At 43.1% G+C, this 21,217-nt stretch overlaps 1 protein-coding gene across 1 annotated transcript in view; it reads right to left on the reverse strand.

Moving 5' to 3' along the window:
- Positions 1-3,058: 3,058 nt before the first annotated feature.
- Positions 3,059-21,217, reverse strand: part of LOC120928899 (teneurin-4-like) — a 527,362-nt gene continuing 509,203 nt past the window's right edge. Inside the window, exon 5 of the mRNA XM_040339966.1 lies at positions 3,059-4,296. Within this exon, the coding sequence (XP_040195900.1) occupies positions 4,022-4,296 (275 nt within the window). The 3' untranslated portion in view covers positions 3,059-4,021. The remainder of the gene's footprint in view (positions 4,297-21,217) is intronic.

The raw sequence follows: 21,217 nt of genomic DNA on the forward strand, positions 1-21,217 counted from the left end.
CGATGGAGCACTATTACTCCCATTAATATCAATGGGGCACTATTCCTCGCAGTAATACTAACAGGGCACTATTCCTCCCACTGACACCAATGATGTGGCACCATTCCTCCCACTGACACTAAAGAGGGGGGCATCATTTCTTCCACTGATAACTACAGTATGATGGAGCACTATTCCTCTAACTGCTACTCACGATGGCCCTATACTTACTACTGATACCAATGATGGAGCACTAATTCTCCAAGTGATACTAATGATGGAGCACTATTCATCCCACCGATACTAATGATGGAGCACTATTCCTCCCACTGAGATCAACAAGGGGGCACTATTTCTCTCAATGATGGGGCACTATTCTTACCATTGATACCAACGATGGAGCACTTTTCCTCCCACTGAGACCAAAGAGGGGGACATGATTTCTTCCACTGATACCTACTGTATGATGGATCACTGCTACTCATGACGGCTCTATACTAACCCTGATACCAATGATGGAGCACTATTCCTCCCACTGATACTAATGATGGAGCACTATTCCTTCCACTGATACTAATAATGGAGCACTATTCCTCCCACTGATACTAATGATGGAGCACTATTCCTCCCACCAATACTAATGATGGAGCACTATTCCTCCCACTGATACTAATGAAGGAGCACTATTCCTCCCACAGCTACTCATGATAGCCCTATATTTATCACTGATACCAACGATGGAGCACTATTCCTCCAAGTGATACTAATGATGGAGCACTATTCCTCCCACTGATACTAATGATGGAGCACTATTCCTCCCACTGATACTAATGATGGAGCACTATTCCTCCCACTGATACTAATGATGGAGCACTATTCCTCCCACTGATACTAATGATGGAGCACTATTTCTCCCACTGATACCAATAAAAGGGACACTATTCCTTCAACTGATACCTATAATGAAGCACTATTCCTCCCACTGCTAATCATAATGGCCCTATACTTCCCACTGATACCAACATTTGGGTACTATTCCTTCCACTAAACACCAATGATGGGATAATTATCCTCCTCCCATGAACCACAGGTGCTAGGTCTTACTCATGCCAGGGCATTTTAAATTCCTATTATTTACAATCTACCCTCCCAAGGTCTGAAGGACAGTGAAATAGACTTTTGTTTAGAAAGTTTAAGGATCTCTGATCCAAGCCATCTGAGCATGCTGTTTCAAGGTCCAATAAGCAGGCAAGAGACCCAGAATACCGCAAAACCTATCTAGGAAATAACCCGGCAGGGATGGAAAAGAGTGGCTAAAGAGAGTTACAAACACTAAAGCAGGTACATGGTTTATGCTTTGCTCAGAAAAGCCTTCTCATACTACATACATGTATAGGAATCATGTTGGATTCTTTATCTAGGCATGAGACAATCAAAGAGAACAGGAAAATGTTTAAGCACAAAAACCATGGAAGGTTTATTTAAGGCACACATCATAGAGCATCTGGTCCTTTAGTAGCAATAAGTTATCCAATGACTAGACAGATATCCAACTCTGTCAAGCACTTTTCCCACCTTCACTCCTATCCATCATCAAGGGACCATTATTGTATATACTGTGTTCTTGTATTATAAAGTTTACTTGTTTTCCTCGTCGAGTTCCTTGTTAGGCTGTCGAGGAACTCGACAAGGCAAGTTTCTCCATTCCCGTCGAGGAAAAAAGAAGACATCCTCTCTTTTTGGCTCGACGGGATCCTCGACAGTTTCCTCATCGAAAAATGTACACGCGACCGGTTTCCTTGGCAAAAAAAAAATTCCAGCAAGTTTCTTGCTGGTTTTTGCAGAGAAACTCGGTCGTGTGTACGAGGCCTTAGCATAAGCATTACTTGCTACCATTAGCCATCCTGACATGTGACTTAAAAACTCAAAAAGGTTCAGGAGACAAGAGATGGAAAATAGACAATTTGCGGTTCATATAGGAGAGTAGAATTAACAGATCCACAGAGAATATTGCTTTTCATGAATTTGGCTCTCAGAGAACCAGTTTATTACCATAATAACTATGTAAACTGCATTGTAAAACTCATACTTTCGCCTCTAGCCAAAACTGTTTTTGTCATTTTGTATACGTTTGGAAGGGCTTTTATTGGGGGGAGATTTCCCAACTATAACAAGTCAGCGAAAATCTGACTACGTTTCTAACCCTTCTTAACTCAAAACATTGTTGGGCAGGAGTATCAGTTTAATTAATAATGTTTAAATTATTAAAATGAATTAAAATAATTTAATGTAGTAAAATAAATAATTAAAACCAAATTAATTTTGTCAAACAGATTGAGTGATACCATTGCAGCTGGGATTAGTAATTAAGTATAGCGCATAATCTAATAAACTTACATTTCATAAACATAGCAATCAAGTTTTCACAACCAGCATATATGACATACACAATTACGTTACAACAAACCAAATCTCAAACATCTAAAACAAAAAGTGACTACGAAGACCATCAAAAAATCCAGAGTTAGTGGCCAAAACTGGTATACCCAACCAACAGCAGAACTCTTTTTATGTGGTTACAACATTCCAAAAACCATCCCCTATTAGTTAATTTTAAAAGAGCTAGATGTCAAAGAAAGGTTAGCCCAACAATATGGCCAGAATAACATACATTTCATAATTGCACTAATTAAATTTCACCTGATTTCTCAGTTAATATCTGAATATCCACACATAATAGTTTTAGGGATTGTTACACAATGGGACTTTAAGGCCCATTAAATATTTTCTGAATTGATAAAATACTAGAGTTTTCTAATCTATACAATGATGTGGTGACTTCTCCTTGAATGGTTCAAAGTCACATAAAGTAGGTTCTGCTCTTGATTGGTAAACCAATTCTTATACAAGAAATATACATTTGTCCAACTCCAATTTACACATTTTTGGACAAAAAGATCAACTATATTTCAATCCTGAATTCTATACAGAAATGCCAATATAAACATTATGCAATCAGATATTCAAGCCATTGAATTAAGAAATAAACACCCAAATATAGACTTTATGGACCCAGTGGTAATATTACAATTGGTGTTATCACATAAAACATTTTGTGGCATTTCCACCATGGATTCTGTTTCCCCCCTCTAGTTGAGGACATTAGCAGGGTACTCATCCCTTATCCTTGGATATCACATATATGTACATGTAGTTAAACCCTAACTACAGTCAAAACCATTTTTTGGGGGGAAGGCGGTGGGGGGAAGTAAATAATTATATCAAATTTTATTACTGCCCATAATCCTGTTGGGGAGATTTCACCTCACTTCCTGTCCCAGTGACAGCAGTAGAGATGAGAACATTTCTGCAAAGTTTGATGGTTCTAAAAAATTTGCGAACCTCCAAATTTTGGAATTTCTGAACCCAATTATTTCAATAGTTATCCCAACAAGGCTCCATAAAGGGTGCATTACAGATCAGCAAATGTTGCAAAATGTTCCAGAATGGTTTGGGAAATGCCTGGCAGCCCTGTCTAATGAGGAGATAGGGACTAAAAAAAAACAGTATGAGCTATTTCCTTTCAAAATGGTAACAGGGATACAAAGACAGAAGGGTGGGAGTCAGGACCTGGCAGTCAAGCTAAGGGAATAGTCAGAATAAAAAGCAAGTGAAAGTTTTAAAAGTTTTGATAGTCCAAATATAAAGCCTGATAAAAGTTCTATCCCTTCCTCACTCCTCGTAGTTCGGTTTAAATGTTATGGAGAACCACTAGGCAGACCATAATATTCTAGTTTTTAAATAGTTGCAGCCGGAACTCAAAGCTGAAAACCTCAACATTTTGAAAAAGCATCTTGTTACCAACGCTCAAGAGACATTATACTGCTTAATGATTGTTCCACAAAAAATATATATATATAATTTTGGCCTTTCACTTGTCCAAACCTAAATTTACCCTTTGTCAAGTTACAAATGCAGATTTAAAATTTGTTATAAAAGTAAAGGTGGATACCTGACTGAATAATGTTAGACCTAGAACTGGTCACTTACCGTTTTCTGTGTGCTCATGTTCGGTGTCCGTGAGGGTCAAGTTTGAGTTGGCTCTGCTAGATAGACAAGAGCTTCGGCCAGACTTGGTGTTCCGTGCCCATAGTCTGACTGGGTGCTCCGGAGATAATACTCCATCTGCTTCATTGTCTGCATCGTTATCACCAGACATTGAATAACAATGTGGCAAGCTAATATCGGTCCGGTACAGTGTCCCGTGTGGAGGAGTAACTTCACCAAGACCCAGTTCATGTAATGTAAAGCTGCCACCTATAACACAGCAAAAAATATAGTTTTATTAAAACACTTGCAAAATGTTTTAAATATGCAGCATCAAATGAAAAATTATATAGATGCACTACAGTGAATGAACAGGCTGTAATCTCAGTAATACTACTGGTCTTTTAGACTTCATTACTGGGCACTTAAACCCCCTTCGTGCCCAGACCAATTTTCAGCTTTCAGCGCTGACGCATTTTGAATGACAATTGCGCGGTCATACAACACTGTACCCAAATTATATTTTTTTATCATTTTTTTCCCACAAATAGAGCTTTTTTTTGGTGGTATTTGATCACCTCTGCGATTTTAATTTTTTGCGCTATAAACATAAAAAACCTGAACATTTTGAAAAAAACACAATATTTTTTACTTTTTGTTATAATAATATCCCATTTTTTTTTTTTTTTAATTAAAATTTCCCTCAGTTTAGGCCGATACGTATTCTTCTACATATTTTTGTTAAAAAAAAATCGCAATAAGCGTATATTGATTGGTTTGCGCAAAAGTTATAGCGCATACAAAATAGGGGATAGATTTATGATTTTTTTTTTTTTATTTTTTTTACTAGTAATGGCGGCGATCTGCGATTTTTTTGTCAGGCCTGCGATATTGCAGCGGACACTTTTGACACAATTTTGGGACCATTCACATTTATACAGCGATCGGTGCTATAAAAATGCACTAATTACTGTATAAATGTGACTGGCAGTGAAGGGGTTGACACTAGGGGGTGAGGAAGGGGTTAAATGTATTCCCTGTGTTCTTACTGTGTGGGGGGAGGGGACTGACTGGGGGAGGTGACCAATGCTGTGTCCCTATGTAATGGGACACAGATCGGTCTCCTCTCTCCCTGACAGGACGTGGAGCTCTGTGTTTACACACAGAGCTCCACGTCCCTGCTGTGTCATCGACGATCGCGGGTGTCTGGCGGACATCACGGCCGCCAGGCACACGCATCGGCGCCCGAGCGATGCGCCGGGCACGTTGTTTCCCCGCTGCGCGCCTCCAATATGACAACAATAGGACGTCCAAAGACGTCCACTTGGCACTTGAGAGCCGCGCTGTGGACGTCTTTCGTCAATAGCGCGGATCCCAAGTGGTTAATGAATGGACGTTACATTTTTAGTGATGTTATTGGTTTTCCAATAAATGGATAGGCTAAATTTTCACTTATATCACAAGTTCCTAGTGAATAAATAGGCTGCATTCTCTGTAATGTCATTGATCTGTAGTGAATGGATAGGCTGCATTATCAGTGAAGTCACTGGTTTCTAGTGAAAAGGATAGGCTGAAACCTAAGTGATCTCATTGGCCTCTAGTGAATGGATAGGCTGCCTTCTCGGCAATGTCACTGGTCTTTAGTGACTGGATAGGCTGCTTTCTCAATGATGCCACTGGTCCTTGTGATCCAATAGGCTGCATACTCAATGATGTCACTGATCTCTAGTAAATAGATAGACTGCATTCTCAGTGATTTCACTGGTCTCTAGTTAATCAATGGGCTACATTCTCAGTAATATCGTCAGTCTATGGTGAATGGATAGGCTGCATTCTCAATGATGTCACTGGTCTCCAGTGAATAGATAGGTTGCATTGTCAGTGATGTCACTGGTCTCTAGTGAATAGATATGGATGCATTCCTGGTGATTTCATTGGTTGGTCACTAATGAATTGATAGGCAAAGCTTTTATCGAGATCTGTACAGCTTTGGTATATCTAGTCTTGTTATGGATAAGGTGTAATAAAACAGATATTGGTGTGTAGCCCCTAACCCAATGTAGCTTGATTTAGTTACCAGCATATGCATTATGATGCAGTTGTTTGAGTTGTAAGGGCATAAAATGTGCCAACTCCATTTTGAGGTTGAAATGAAGAAGGTTTTAGAGCCAGAAGATCAGATGAATCATGAAAGTTTCTCAGCATGGCAAAGTTGGAACATCTAACTGGTTCAATCACATCTTGCACTTCACACCTTTTTTAATTAAGCCGGGCAGGTTGTGTTTCCTGACAAGCATGACAGGCAGAGAAACTTAGGCTTTCACACCTCCTAACTTCAGCAGCCAAGCCTCGTACTACAAAGCTGCCAGTGATAATTGCACCCAGACAAAAAGCTCCTTGCTTTGACAAAACGCTGCACTTCTCAGCTTCAAATGTTCGCCTAAAGTTTTAAAGATTAATCAACTTGATTTACAGAGAAGTGGTCATTTGCACTGTTTCTTTCAACGGCAGGTCCTACTCTTTCTTTCTTTTTTTTTTTTTTGCTTGGCAGAGGTGCCAGAGATGAATGTGGTGATGGATTTCAAAATAAATTCAACAGCATTTTTTTCCTAGGACGTTCACACTAATAGGCTTTTCATTTTTGGGTGTTAAAGCGGAGAGTTCAAAGTCGTTTTTCTTAGTGCCTGCTTCTCAGTCAAAACAAAACGGGGATTATTCGCAGAGACTGGCGTGGTGGTGTGGTGGCTACGTCAGGTGTGAGGAACACAGATTCTCCCAGGCCACAAGAGCTGGATTTGGGCTTTTATCCAAACTGCTTAAGGAACAAGAGGGGGGGGGGGGCAGGGAGCGTGCAAATCGCTTTTGATTTTCAGACATTTGCGAGGATTCCTCTATGACCTGAATGGGTGCAAACTTCGCAATGTTTACCAAATGGGGGAAAACTAACCCTTAAATGATAACTAAACCCAAGAACAAAAATACAATATGGTGCAGCTTAAGCCTCGTACACACGACCGAGGAACTCGACGGGCGAAACACATCATTTTCCTTGTCGAGTTACTTGTTAGGCTATCGAGGAACTCGACAAGGCAAGTTTCTCCATTCCCGTCGAGGAAAAAGAAGACATGCTCTCTTTTTGGCTCGACGAGATCCTCGACATTTTCCTTGTCGAAAAATGTACACACGACCGGTTTCCTCTGCCAAAAAAAAAATCCCAGCAAGTTTCATGCTGGTTTTTGCCGAGAAACTTAGTCGTGTGTACGAGGCCTTAGGGTCCATAGATGTAGTAGCTGCATCAGTTTTTCCTTTTTTTTTTCAATTCAAGAATTTTCTGAAAAATACAGAAATTATCTGTTGATCTTGCCATAAATGCCATGACCTGTGAGCTTCACCGAAGAATAACTTCCTTCCCAGCTGTCTTCTGTAATCTACTAATTGCCCTCATGTGATGGCCCCATGTAATAGAGATGAAGAGATTTGGACATGTTTGGAGTTCATAGCAGGAGAACACCCTAGGGTGACAACCCCGGTTCCTACCATAGATACAGTAAAGGAGTGGCATAGCCACTTAGAGACAGGAAATGTGTTATTTGCAGTGTTTCCAGATGAAAAAAAAAAGATAAAGATGCTTGAAAAAAGAAAAAAAAAATACAGCCAGAACATTAAGAACTTGTAATCTGCAATATATTACCTTTTTGGTTTTGGGTTTAGATACACTTTAACTATGGGCAGCACTTGAACAACAATAGATTATAGGAGGAAATCTCTAGAATTATCTCATCTCCAGTCATTTCCTTCCACGATCATGCCCCACAATTAGCCCTACCATACAGATTTCTATAGATGCATGGCTTACCCCCCGAGCACATATGTTCTCTCAACACAAACAAACCACCACACTGAGATTCCCACTCGCAGCTCTCTCACTTATCATACCGGGTATCTCCCTCGCTAATTGGCACTCTAGTAGAACTTCATTGTTGGAAGACTTATGCCGCGTACACACAATCATTTTTCGGCATGAAAGAAAACGTTGTTTTTCAGCATGTCCAAAAAACAAATTTTTTACAACTTCATCATTAAAAACGACGTTGCCCACACACCATCGTTTTAAAAAAAATGATGAACAAAGCGCGGTGACGTACAACACGTACAACGGCACTCTAAAAGGGAAGTCGCGCCTTTGGGCTGCTTTAGCTGATTCCTTGTTAGTAAAAGACGATTCACGTTTTTTTGTCTGTTACAGCGTGATGAATGTGTTTACTCCATTATGAATGGTAGTTTTACCAGAACGAGCGCTCCCATCTCCTAACTTGCTTCTGAGCATGCGCGGGTTTAAAACATTGTTTTAGCCCACACACGATAATTTTTTACTATCCGAAACACGACATTTTTCAGAAACTGAAAAACTATGTGCAGCCCACACACGATCCTTTTTTAAATTACGTTTTTAAAAACTACGTTTTTTTCATGCCGAAAAATGATCGTGTGATCCTACGTTTTTTTCGGCATGAAAAAAACGTAGGATCGTACAGTACGCGGCATTATATGTGGGCCCTGCACTCAAAACATTCAGAACTCTTCAACTGAAATTTTCCATTCCCTAATCTGAACACTACATATATCTCCAAATCTCACATCAACTGAAACAGTCCAGTAAATTAACTACCTCACTGCCATGGCAAATTGCTCAATACTACCTAGCTAAAACCATGAATATTAAGGGTATTTCATTATTTCATACATCTTCAAAACAAACTGGAATTTAAAAAATCATTATCTATTCAAGCATAGGAAAAGGATTTTAATAAGGTGTATTCAGATGACCAATGGCAAAGAGCATTACATATAAGGTACTCTTCTACCAGGAGCGCTAATCACTGGGAACTCTTCTAGAAAATCTTGTTACGTTGGTATCTCACCCCACATTGTATATTCAAATTTGCCCCAGACGTTTCTCCCTTGTGCTGGAGAAATTGTGGGGACCCCAGTACCTTAATACACCTTCTATGGTCCTTTCCTAATATAACCCATTACTGGAATCTAGAATTTAACCTCATAATGCAGGTCCTAAGACTCAAAATGGAACCAACACTGGGCATGACACTATTATCCCTGGGGGTGGACTCTGTCCCACCTTCTCGGAGGAAACTGATATCCCACATCTTTTTAGCAACCTGACTTAATATGTTCTGGCATTGGAAAGACAATAAGACCCCTAATATACAAGAAACCATCCAAATAATCAAGACTTATGGTACTTATGAACAACTTTTTGCATCTAGTGTGCGTAGATACTCAATTATACACAAGATCTGGAAACCTTGGAAAGAGTGGTATAATACAGTCTCTAGTTCTTGACCTAACCCCAATTTTTTTATATATTTTTTTGATAACACTAACCCTAAATATCCTATACTAGCAAGATCAAAAATACTAAAACTGCCATACAAGTGTAGCACCCTCCTAGGTAGGTTGCTAGGATGATATGTGAATTTAGATCTTTCTGGCTCCTCTGTAATTATTGAAGCAGCTGTTGATTTCTCTGGGCTTTTCTAGATCTTAAAGGCTAAAGGATTGAAGGGACTGAGAGAGTCAAATGGGCAGCTTGAGTATTAATTGTGCTGCAGCCAATCCCTGGGGAGGTGTGCCCAGTAGGTGGCTGGGTGGGGCATAAATAGGCTGGGGTCTGGAGTAGCCCTGTTCTTGTCCTGCTGGAGAGGTTCCCAAGTTCCCAGCTTTAGGGGCTGCTGCCCCTTTGAGGCCGTTCTACTGGAGTTTGCCAATGTTCAGCGAGGTCCCAGCTATAGCAGAGCTGGAGGGCCTATTCCTAATCACTTTTGGAGCTAAGTAAGCAGTTTCGCCAAAGGATCTGATCTGGAGAACTCACTGAAGAGTGCCTGATGGAGCCTGAAAGGTGTGTAGCTACTCTACAACATTGAGTACTGACCTGAGCTCAGGATCCTAGTGACTGTGTGCTGTTCTATTTGGTTGCCCTATTTTGTTTCAAATAATGTTATTGACATTTAGGGAGAACAGATCAATAGACAAAACATAGGGGCAGATCCACAAAGGTATTACGCCGGCGTATCTCTTGATACGCCGCGTAATTTCAAATTTTGCGCGTCATATCTTTGTTTTGTATCCTCAAAACAAGATACGACGGCATCTTGGCTAGATCCGACAGGCGTACGTCTTAGTACGCCGTCGGATCTAAGCTGCAATTTTTCGGCGGCCGCCAGGTGGCGTTTCCGTCGAATTCCGCATTGAGTATGCAAATTAGCTAGTTACGGCGATCCACGAACGTACGACCGGCCGGCGCATTTTTTTTTACGTCGTTTGTGTTCGGCTTTTTCCGGCATATAGTTAAAGCTGCTTTGCGTAGAATGACGTCACCGTCGGAAGCATTGGTTTGTTCCGGGTTAATTTCGAGCATGCGCACTGCGATACCCCCACGGACGCCGCATGCGCAGTTAAAAAAAAACGTTGTTTACGTCGGGTCACAACGTATTTACATAAAACACGCCCCCATTACATCCATTTGAATTCCGCGCCCTTACGCCGCCAAAGATACACTACGCTGCCGTAACTTACAGCGCAAATTCTTTGAGGATTCGAAAAAAAAGTTACGGTGGCATAGTGTATCTTAGATACGCTGCGCCCGGTGGAAGATTACGCGCAGGTACGTGGATCTGCCCCTATATCTTTATAAGTCAATTCAGAGTGGACCATACAAAGTCGATACAGTATATGTAATAACTTCCTAAATGTTGACCTACAAAGAACATCAAAGCTTTATCTGTGGATGCACGTTCTTAAATAATCCGTAAAAATTTGAATAAATCAGTAAAAAAATATTAAACTTGAAAAGATATAGCTGAATATGCGGAGAACGATCCACATCTGTCCAGATCAGGACGGGGGAAAAAAAAGGGAGGAGGATGGGGGTGGTAGAAGAAAAGTGACAGGGGGGAAAGAATAAAGGGGGTGGCAGTATTAAGGACCTTGAACCATACAGGGGAATGAGTGGGCTTAAGGAGGATGGATAGATTGAGATAGGGCATAGGGGGAGGGGAATGGAAGGAAAAGGAGTTTGGGACTGGACTAGAAGAGTTAGTTAGCATCTCATCCTTCTCATCTAATGGGTACGGCTTTTACTGGGGTGCCCAATTTAAAGGCATAAAAAAACCTGCACAAAATTGTGTTCATCAACATTAGATTAGACACTATTAAGGCCAGGGCCGTTCGAAGACATTTGGGGGCCCCAAGCAAAAAAGTTACATTTCAAGTTGAGAAGCGGGGGGGGGAGGGGTTGGCGTCTTACCTCTATCCTCTGCCGCACACGCCGGCATATGTTGGTGTCCGCACAGGGGCCCCAGCAGGGAGGGCCCTTGCCGCATCGCTGCGTCCTCCTGCAGTCCGGTCGGCCATGTACCATAACCGCGCGGTACAGGAGATTCAGTTTGCTGTTCCCGGGGCTGGACTGAAAGGAAGTGAACACTCAGTGTGTGCACTTCCTGTCAGTCCGGCCGGGAACAGGAACCTAATTCTCCTGTACCGCACGGTTATGGTACACGGCCGACCGAAATGCAGGAGGGCGCAGCGGTGCGGCAAGGGCCCTCCCTGCTGGGGCCCCTGGCCAGCTCGGGGGCCCCAGGCAAATGCTTGCTTTGCCTGGCAGGTTCCGACGGGCCTGATTAAGGCCTCTACACACGATCTGACTTTATGACAACAAACCTCAGACGGGCCTGTTTTTGCAGACAATCCGATCGTGTGCACGCTCCATCGGACAAACTTTTTCGCTTTTTCATCGGACAAATGTTCACTGTGAGAACAGACAAACTTTCCTGCAACAAATGTCCTACGTTGGCTAATCTGATTGTGTGTACACAAGTCCTCTTAAGATTTGTATTTCTTTTCTTTAAATTCTAAAATATACACAGCCCTGCCCATGCAGCACAGCCAGGCTGGTGACCTGACTTTTCTTTACTAGGGTTAGGCAATATTGTTTGGTCAGCTCCCTGCCCCAAAGATGTGATTGGCCAGTGCAGCACACTCCCTTGCTTGCTCTGCTCTCTCCTCCTGTCAGAAGTTTCTTGATAATATGCATACCCCTTTCTGCTGTACAGGGGATTACAGAAGGCCAATACCATGGGCCAGATCCACAGAGCAAGTACGCCGGCGTATCTACTGATACGCCGGCGTACTTTCAAATTTCCCACGTCGTATCCTTAGTTTGAATCCTCAAACCAAGATACAACCGCATCTGGGTAAGATCCGACAGGCGTACGGCTTCGTACGCCTTCGGATCTTAGATGCAATACTTCGGCGCCCGCTGGGTGGAGTTCGCATCGTTTTCCGCGTCGGGTATGCAAATTAGAGATTTACGACGATCCACGAACGTACGCGCAGCCGTCGCATTTTCTAACGTAGTCTGTAGTCGGCTTTTTCCGGCGTATAGTTAAAGCTGGTATTTTGCGGCGTATAGATAGACTTGCCATGTTAAGTATGGCCGTCGTTCCCGCATCGAAATTTGAATTTTTTTTTTTTTCGTAAGTCTCCCGTGAATAGGGATGGACCTAACTCACGTCTAAGTTAAAAAAATGACGTCCTAGCGACGTCATTTAGCGCAATGCACGGCGGGAAATTTTGGGACGACGCATGCGCAGTTCATTCGGCCCGGGGACGCGCTTCATTTAAATGAATCACGCCCCCTAATCGCCGATTTGAATTCCGCCGCCAGAAATACACTACGCCACCGTAACTTACGGCACGAAATCGTTGAGGATTCGAAATTCCGCCAGGTAAGGTACGGCGGCGTAGCGTATCTCTGATACGCTGCGCGGATGTAATTCTCTCTGGATCTGGCCCCATATTTATTAAAAAAATACACTGCATTAATTGATAATTCAATAGCCTCTTCTCAGCTATTCCTTAGTAATTTAATTTCAGCTACAAGGTCACAGGTTCTCTTTACAGTTCTTCAGCTCCAGCAGAAGAAGCGATCCATCAGGACAGGAGTTAAAACACCGCCCTGTCTCTGTCAAAACACATCTCTCTGTTCTCAGGGTAAGTGATCTCCGCCAGAGCCGCGGCTCATAAATTATGAAGAGACACCGCTGCTACAATTAAGTCAAATCAAATGTATTTGCAATAGGCAGCATGACATACATTGATTTCCATATCTCATGCGCCATGTCGCTTTTTAAAGTGGAATAATTCCAGCATGTCAATAAGAGAAAGATAGAAAATATTGAATAGCCTTAAAAGGCCTCCCCAGCTGAACAGCTAGATATGCGGCTGACAGAAATACACAGAGTCTGTTTTATCCACCAGACGAGTAATGTAATTGTCAAGTAGTAACGGAGACACACATTTCATGCTCACTCTCCTGATGAGCTATGTGGTTGCGTGGCATAAAAAGGTAACAACACTATACAGTACCTACAACTTTGTGTCACTACTTCACCTCCTGCCTGCACGTGGCCCAAAGGAATGTCCCCTGGTAGCTGTAAACACCAGGTGATAGGATGATAGGTATTAGGATGGCCTTCTATCAGTATTTGGATGCTCTGGTACCCATTTCTCTAGCAGAGTGTAGACAGGTGTAGGATGACCTCCCTACACAGGTGGCGCTGTTGCAAACACCATGCAGGGAGAGTGGAGGACAAGCGGAATGTACATTCCTCTAGGCCTCCATACACATAATCATGTGGGCTGCTGTCCGATTGGATGCTTCTGCCCCAGATGACTCCTGCCCCTGACTTCTATTTCTAAACTCAGACGAAAAAAGTCGGAGGCCCCGTACACACGTCCGAGAAACTCGACGGGCAAAACACATCCTTTTGCTCGTCGAGTTCCTTGTGAAGCCGCCAAGGATCTCGGCGAGCCAAGTTTCCTCATTGACTAACGAGGAAATAGAGAACATGTTCTCTAGTTGGCCCGACGAGATCCTCGTCAGTTTCCTCGGCCGAAAGTGTACAGACGACCGGGTTTCTCGGCAGAATACGGCTCAGATCGAGTTTCTGCCGAGAAACTTGGTCGTGTGTACGGGGCCTGATGGGGCCAGTGGCGTAGCGTGGGATGTCAGCGCCTGGTCCCTTGACCCATGGACTTGCCTATTTTCAGCTAGCTCCAGTCTGGTCACATGATCCACTGTGTGAGACAGCGGTGGCTGTAGGGAAGAGGAGAGCATGCTTGATAATGACTGGTAAAGTCGGTGACATCATGCATATGTTCCTATGTCCCATCTGTTGTTGGTGCTTCCTCCTATCCACACTCGTGACAGCGCCCCTCTAAACTTTGCGCCCGGGGAGGTGGCCCCCTTGCACCCCCCACGCTACGCCACTGGATAGGGCCCACACACAGTCGGAATATCCAATGAAAAAAATCAGTCTGACTTTTTTCATCGGAAATTCCGATCGTGTGTACAAGGCATTCGTGTTGCTGTCAGTTCTAAGTTGCTGCATAGACTCTGTTGCTGTATGTTGGAATGCTCTTAACAATACAATTTCTTCCAACCACTGTGTATGCCGTTCCTTCCCCTGGGAATGCTAACCACCTGTCCTCCCTTTCACCTACAAGTGTGTAAGGGTGAGGTCTGGTGACCACATTGCAGGGTGCTTTACCTTTATACTAGTCACTGCTCAAGGACATTTTATAGGCATTGCTGGTACTTTTGTTCCCACCAGTGGGGACTGGTGGCATATTTTTTGGGGAGGGGCGGCAAACAATGATGCACCCACATTCCCCCCCACCTCTTCCGTGTCTGGCATTGACTCTTCTCGCTGAGCTATGCTGGACAGCTCCCTGCCTGATCTATTGGACAATCCTGCCTGATCCATTGGACAACCCTGCTTTGTGTCTTGATTGCTGTTGAACCTTGAACTCCTTGCTCCTCCCATGAACTTTCTATATAAGCACTGTATTAATTAATAATCCAATAGCCTCTTCTCAGCTATTCCTTAGTAATTTAATTTCAGCTACAAGCTACAGCTACAAGCCTGATCTATTGGTCAATCCTGCCTGATCCATTGGTTTCCTGCAGTGTACTGTAGGTCCATTGGCGCCTACTGTACTTGTGCACTAGGGGGCCATTGTTATTGAGTGGTGTCTTATTGTGCATTGCCCGTTTCTATTGTAATGACACATGTAAACTTGTAGACTGCCCCCTCGTATTTCCTTCCAGCAACAATGGTCACCAAGACAAATAAAAGAGCAGATCTACTCAAAAGGGGCAAAAAACACAACTGAAACCCGACAGTGGGTCTAACCCCCCCCCCCCCCCCCCCCCCCAACCACTATAGCCAAATATAAAAATCTTTGGCTGAAGTTTCACATTAATGAATGCATTTGTAAAAGTTTCAGGGAACTGTCTTAAAAATAAATATTTCAAATAATGGTTGAATAGCGAAGAATGGTATTTTCCTGCACACAGCTGTCTTCCTGTCTTGTAATCCCCAAAAAAATAACAGCTGTTTTCATGCCACCATTTGCCAAAAATGGTAACGTAGAGCAATAAGCCCAAGAAGTCCTAAAAAAAGAAAATACCTCATTTTTATGCAGGTGAATATACTTGGATACATAACTTGGAATGTTATTACACTCTCAAATGATGCAAATTTTTCCAGTTCAGTTTTAGAATTAAAGAAGAGGTTTTAGTGAATTTAAATTATTTTTTTTGTGAAAGTTTAATAGTTTATAAACTGATTTTTCGTATTCCTTATAAAGGAATTCTTGAGGTACCCCCCCCCCCTCCCTCCTAAGAATTTCCCCAAAAAAACACAACTCTCTAACATCTTTCTATTGTAGCACCACCCCCACAGGAGACACTGAATTTTTGGGGTTCTCTGTTGGTCTCTGAGACCTGGGCAGAACACCACCTCTGCTAACAGCACAAAAGTACATTGGCCAGGTAGTTTTCTGATTGCATCACATAGGAAGAATACGCACACACTGGTAAAATAAATGCATAGCTGGTGTAGCACCCTCTAGTGTATGCTACAAGTAGTGAGAGTAGGTAAAAGCAATTCTGGCTCTGGGATAAACCTAAGTCATTACATCTGGGTCAGGGTTATTAGAGGCCAAGGCTGGATGACTCATTCTGGCAGCTCGCTGTTGCCTCCCCCTGTTTCTAGAACATTGGAGAATGTTCTGGAACTTGTGGGGTGAGGTTAAAAGGGGCTGCCCTGAATATTTATTGGCCCTCAGCCAATCCCCAGAGGTGGGTCTGTTGGTTGCCCTTGAGGGACCCCTGCAGGGGAGGGGCTTTGCCTCGGGCTGGAGCTCGGGATAGCTGGACTGGAAGGATCCCGCAACAGGAGGCAGTTGGAGGGATTCATGCTGGATAGGCAGCGGAAGAGAGCAAGCAGAGACAGTGAGTAGATCAGCATGATGCAGGAATAAGACAAGGGGAGACTCTGTCACCTGTAATGCCGCGTACACACCATCACTTTATGTGATGAAAAAAAATGACGTTTTTAAAAGCGTCACTTTAATTGACTGTGTGTGGGGGAAAACGTTGTTTTATGTCTTGTAAAAAACGACCAAAAAAAATTGAAGCATGCTTCAATTTTATGTGTCGTTTTTCAAAAGTGCACTTTTTACTTCACAGAAATTGACCGTGTGTAGCAAAAAACGTCGTTTTCTAAGACGTTTTTTCATCCACTCATGCCCAGAAGCTACTTATGAAGCAAGCTTCAATGGTAAAACGTGGTGGAACGTAACCTCACTTTGCAAGAACATTGTGAGAAAAACGATGGTGTGTAGGCAACTTCGTCTTTGAAAATTGAAGTTTCAAAAACGTAGTTTTTTACTTCACAGAAAGTGTCGTTTTTTTCATCACATAAAGTGATGGTGGGTACGCGGCATAACAGTGCTCTCTTGAAGAATGCGGTGTGCCAAGTTTTCATCTAACCTTGCCCTGGGGAATCAAGCAGGCAGCCAGGTGGGCTGGTGGCAGCCAGGTGGGCTGGTAGTCTTTTGCAGCGGTAGAACTGGACTCAGTGTCTGCAGGAAGGCAGAAGGTGATACTGTTCACTCCACAATGTATTAAAGTTTATCCACAAGGGATGGGATGTTCCTAGTCTGTAATGGGCTGCTGTTGAATTGACAAGACTGTTAACTCCTTGGAGTGATCAGTGGGTGCTGTTCTATGTTCTGGGTATTTTCTAAGTTGGGCATTACATAATTCCCTACCCCATCCAAGTTATTATCCCCTAATAAAACACAAAAACAAGCCAAGGACTGTTTTCTGTGTCTAAACGCATGAAGGGAATTCTAAGTGACTGGCTGTACAGTAGTGGGGACCCAAGCATCGGGCACTCCTGCAGGGGCAGTGCTACACTTGCATCAAGGTCAACAAATAGTAGCAACAAAACTGCTAACCAAATTTATCACTAAGCAAGGTAATACAGCGAATGGAGAATACAGCACAGAACAGTATCACTTTGGGACACACCCAACCATCCTGCAGGACTGAAAATGTAAACGATAACTTCTGGACAAGAGATTTCCCCCAAATGAACAAAAGAAGGTAACAAAACGCAAGGCGGCCTCACCTGTAAGCCTTCAGGCAGAAGAGTCTAAGTTTAAACTTCAGGAAGTTTGTCAGAGCTATCACCCCCAACTAAAACTTTGTATTGGGTTCTACTGCCGGCTTAGTTGGGGCCCTTAGTTGGCGTGCAGTGAACGGTGCAGTTCCTTTTAAGATGTTATGAAAATAGATTAATCCCTTTTAGTCGTAAAGCAATTTGCAGAGTTCTATTTAATTTGCAGAACTGGTAGGAAAGGTATCTTTAAGAATGGTGATATGTAGGCAAGAGTCACTCTGGTGGTCAAATTGTTGGTAATGGTCATGTTTAACCGCTTCAATACAGGGCATTTTCACCCCCTTCCTGCCCAGACCAATTTTTAGTTTTTAGCGCTATCACACATTGAATGACAATTGTGCGGTCGTGCGACGTGGCCCCCAAACAAAATTGATATCCTTTTTTTCCCACAAATAGAGCTTTCGTTTGGTGGTATTTGATCACCTCTGCGGTTTTAATTTTTTGCGCTATAAACAAAAGAAGAGCGACAATTTTATAAAAACACAATATTTTTTACTTTTTGATTTACTGGTAATAAATATTACAATCATTTTTTTTTCTAAAAACAACTTTTTTCCTCGGTTTAGGCTGATATGTATTCTTCTACATATTTTTGGTAAAAAAAATCGCAATAAGCATATATTGATTGGTTTGCGTAAAAGTTATATAGCCAGATTCAGAGAGATGGCCGCAACTTTGCGGCAGCGTAGCTTAGCGTGTTTAGGCTACGCCGCCGTAAGTTAGTGAGGCAAGTACTTGATTCTCAAAGTACTTGCCTGCTAAGTTACGGCGGCGTAGCCTAAATCGGGCGGGCGTAGGGGCGCCTAATTCAAATTTGTCTGAGGGGGCGTGTTTTATGGTAATGATGCTTGACCCGACGTGATTGATGTTTTTTTTAACTGCGCATGTGCCGGGCGCCTACATTTCCCAGTGTGCATTGCAGCTAAGTCCGCCGCACGGGCCTATTGATTTCGACGTGGACGTAAACTACGTAAATCCCTATTCAAGGACGACTTACGCAAACGACGTAAAATTTTCGAATTTTGAAGCGGGAACGGCGGCCATACTTTAACATTGGCTACGCCACCTAGGGGGCAGCTTTAACTTTAGGCGGCCTATCTCTTACGTAAACGGCGTACATGTACTGCGGCGGTTAAATATGTTCCTAGTTAGTGATTAACTGTAGGGGAGGGGACTCACAAGGGGAGGATAACGATTGTTGTTCCTCTGTACTGGGAACACACATCGGTCTCCTCACCTCTGACAGGAGGTGGATCTGTGTGTTTACACACACAGATCTACGGTCCTACCGTGATCACGGGAAATTGCGGGTGTCCGGCGGACATCGTGGCCGGCGGGGACGCGCACCGGGTCCGGAGCGATGCGTGCGTGCACCCCCTAATCGGCCGGGAAGCCCAGGACGTCATATGAAGTCCACCCAGAATGGGAGAGACCATCTATGGACGTCATTTGACTATGGGGTAGAGAAGTAGTTAAGAAAATACAAGGGGGAGGGGAAGAGGATTGTAAGATGCATGTCCCTTTAAATGGAAAAGTTGAACACTGCCATCTTGTGGTCAAAATAACGATCTGGGTTCTTCTGCCGGCTTAGTTGGGGCCCTTAGTTGGAGCGCAGTGAACGGTGCAGTCCCTTTAAGATATTATGAAAATACATTGATCCCTTTTAGTGGTAAAGCAATTTGCAGAATTCTCCTTAATTTGCAGAACTGGTAGGAAAGGTATCTTTAAGAATGTTGATATGTAGGCAAGATTCACTCTGGTGGTAATTGCTGGTAATGATTATACATGGGGAAGGGGAAGAGGATTGTAAGATGCACATCTCTTTAAATGGAAAAGTTGAACACTGCCATCTTGTGGTCAAAATAACGATGACTAAAGTCATCCCAGGACAACCGCTAGGAAGTTCCCCAAGTAAGACCCTCCCAGTCTGCAGTCCAGATGAAAGAAAATTTGGGACCCAACGCATCGTGGCACGGCATATTCCAGCAAGTAGGGTTTAAGATTATTATTTTCATAATAGTCGTAAAGCAATTTGCAGAGTTCTATTTAATTTGCAGAACTGGTAGGAAAGGTATCTTTAAGAATGGTGATATGTAGGCAAGAGTCACTCTGGTGGTCAAATTGTTGGTAATGGTCATGTTTAACCGCTTCAATTCAGGGCATTTTCACCCCCTTCCTGCCCAGACCAATTTTTAGTTTTTAGCGCTATCACACATTGAATGACAATTGTGCGGTCGTGCGACGTGGCCCCCAAACAAAATTGATATCCTTTTTTTCCCACAAATAGAGCTTTCGTTTGGTGGTATTTGATCACCTCTGCGGTTTTAATTTTTTGCGCTATAAACAAAAGAAGAGCGACAATTTTATAAAAACACAATATTTTTTACTTTTTGATTTACTGGTAATAAATATTACAATCATTTTTTTTTCTAAAAACAACTTTTTTCCTCGGTTTAGGCTGATATGTATTCTTCTACATATTTTTGGTAAAAAAATCGCAATAAGCATATATTGATTGGTTTGCGTAAAAGTTATATAGCCAGATTCAGAGAGATGGCCGCAACTTTGCGGCAGCGTAGCTTAGCGTGTTTAGGCTACGCCGCCGTAAGTTAGTGAGGCAAGTACTTGATTCTCAAAGTACTTGCCTGCTAAGTTACGGCGGCGTAGCCTAAATCGGGCGGGCGTAGGGGCGCCTAATTCAAATTTGTCTGAGGGGGCGTGTTTTATGGTAATGATGCTTGACCCGACGTGATTGATGTTTTTTTTAACTGCGCATGTGCCGGGCGCCTACATTTCCCAGTGTGCATTGCAGCTAAGTCCGCCGCACGGGCCTATTGATTTCGACGTGGACGTAAACGACGTAAATCCCTATTCAAGGACGACTTACGCAAACGACGTAAAATTTTCGAATTTTGAAGCGGGAACGGCGGCCATACTTTAACATTGGCTACGCCACCTAGGGGGCAGCTTTAACTTTAGGCGGCCTATCTCTTACGTAAACGGCGTACATGTACTGCGGCGGTTAAATATGTTCCTAGTTAGTGATTAACTGTAGGGGAGGGGACTCACAAGGGGAGGATAACGATTGTTGTTCCTCTGTACTGGGAACACACATCGGTCTCCTCACCTCTGACAGGAGGTGGATCTGTGTGTTTACACACACAGATCTACGGTCCTGCCGTGATCACGGGAAATTGCGGGTGTCCGGCGGACATCGTGGCCGGCGGGGACGCGCACCGGGTCCGGAGCGATGCGTGCGTGCGCCCCCTAATCGGCCGGGAAGCCCAGGACGTCATATGAAGTCCACCCAGGATGGGAGATACCATCTATGGACGTCATTTGACTATGGGGTAGAGAAGTAGTTAAGAAAATACAAGGGGGAGGGGAAGAGGATTGTAAGATGCATGTCCCTTTAAATGGAAAAGTTGAACACTGCCATCTTGTGGTCAAAATAACGATCTGGGTTCTTCTGCCGGCTTAGTTGGGGCCCTTAGTTGGAGCGCAGTGAACGGTGCAGTCCCTTTAAGATATTATGAAAATACATTGATCCCTTTTAGTGGTAAAGCAATTTGCAGAATTCT

Source organism: Rana temporaria, chromosome 2 (assembly GCF_905171775.1).
Source record: "Rana temporaria chromosome 2, aRanTem1.1, whole genome shotgun sequence".
NCBI lineage: Eukaryota > Metazoa > Chordata > Amphibia > Anura > Ranidae > Rana > Rana temporaria.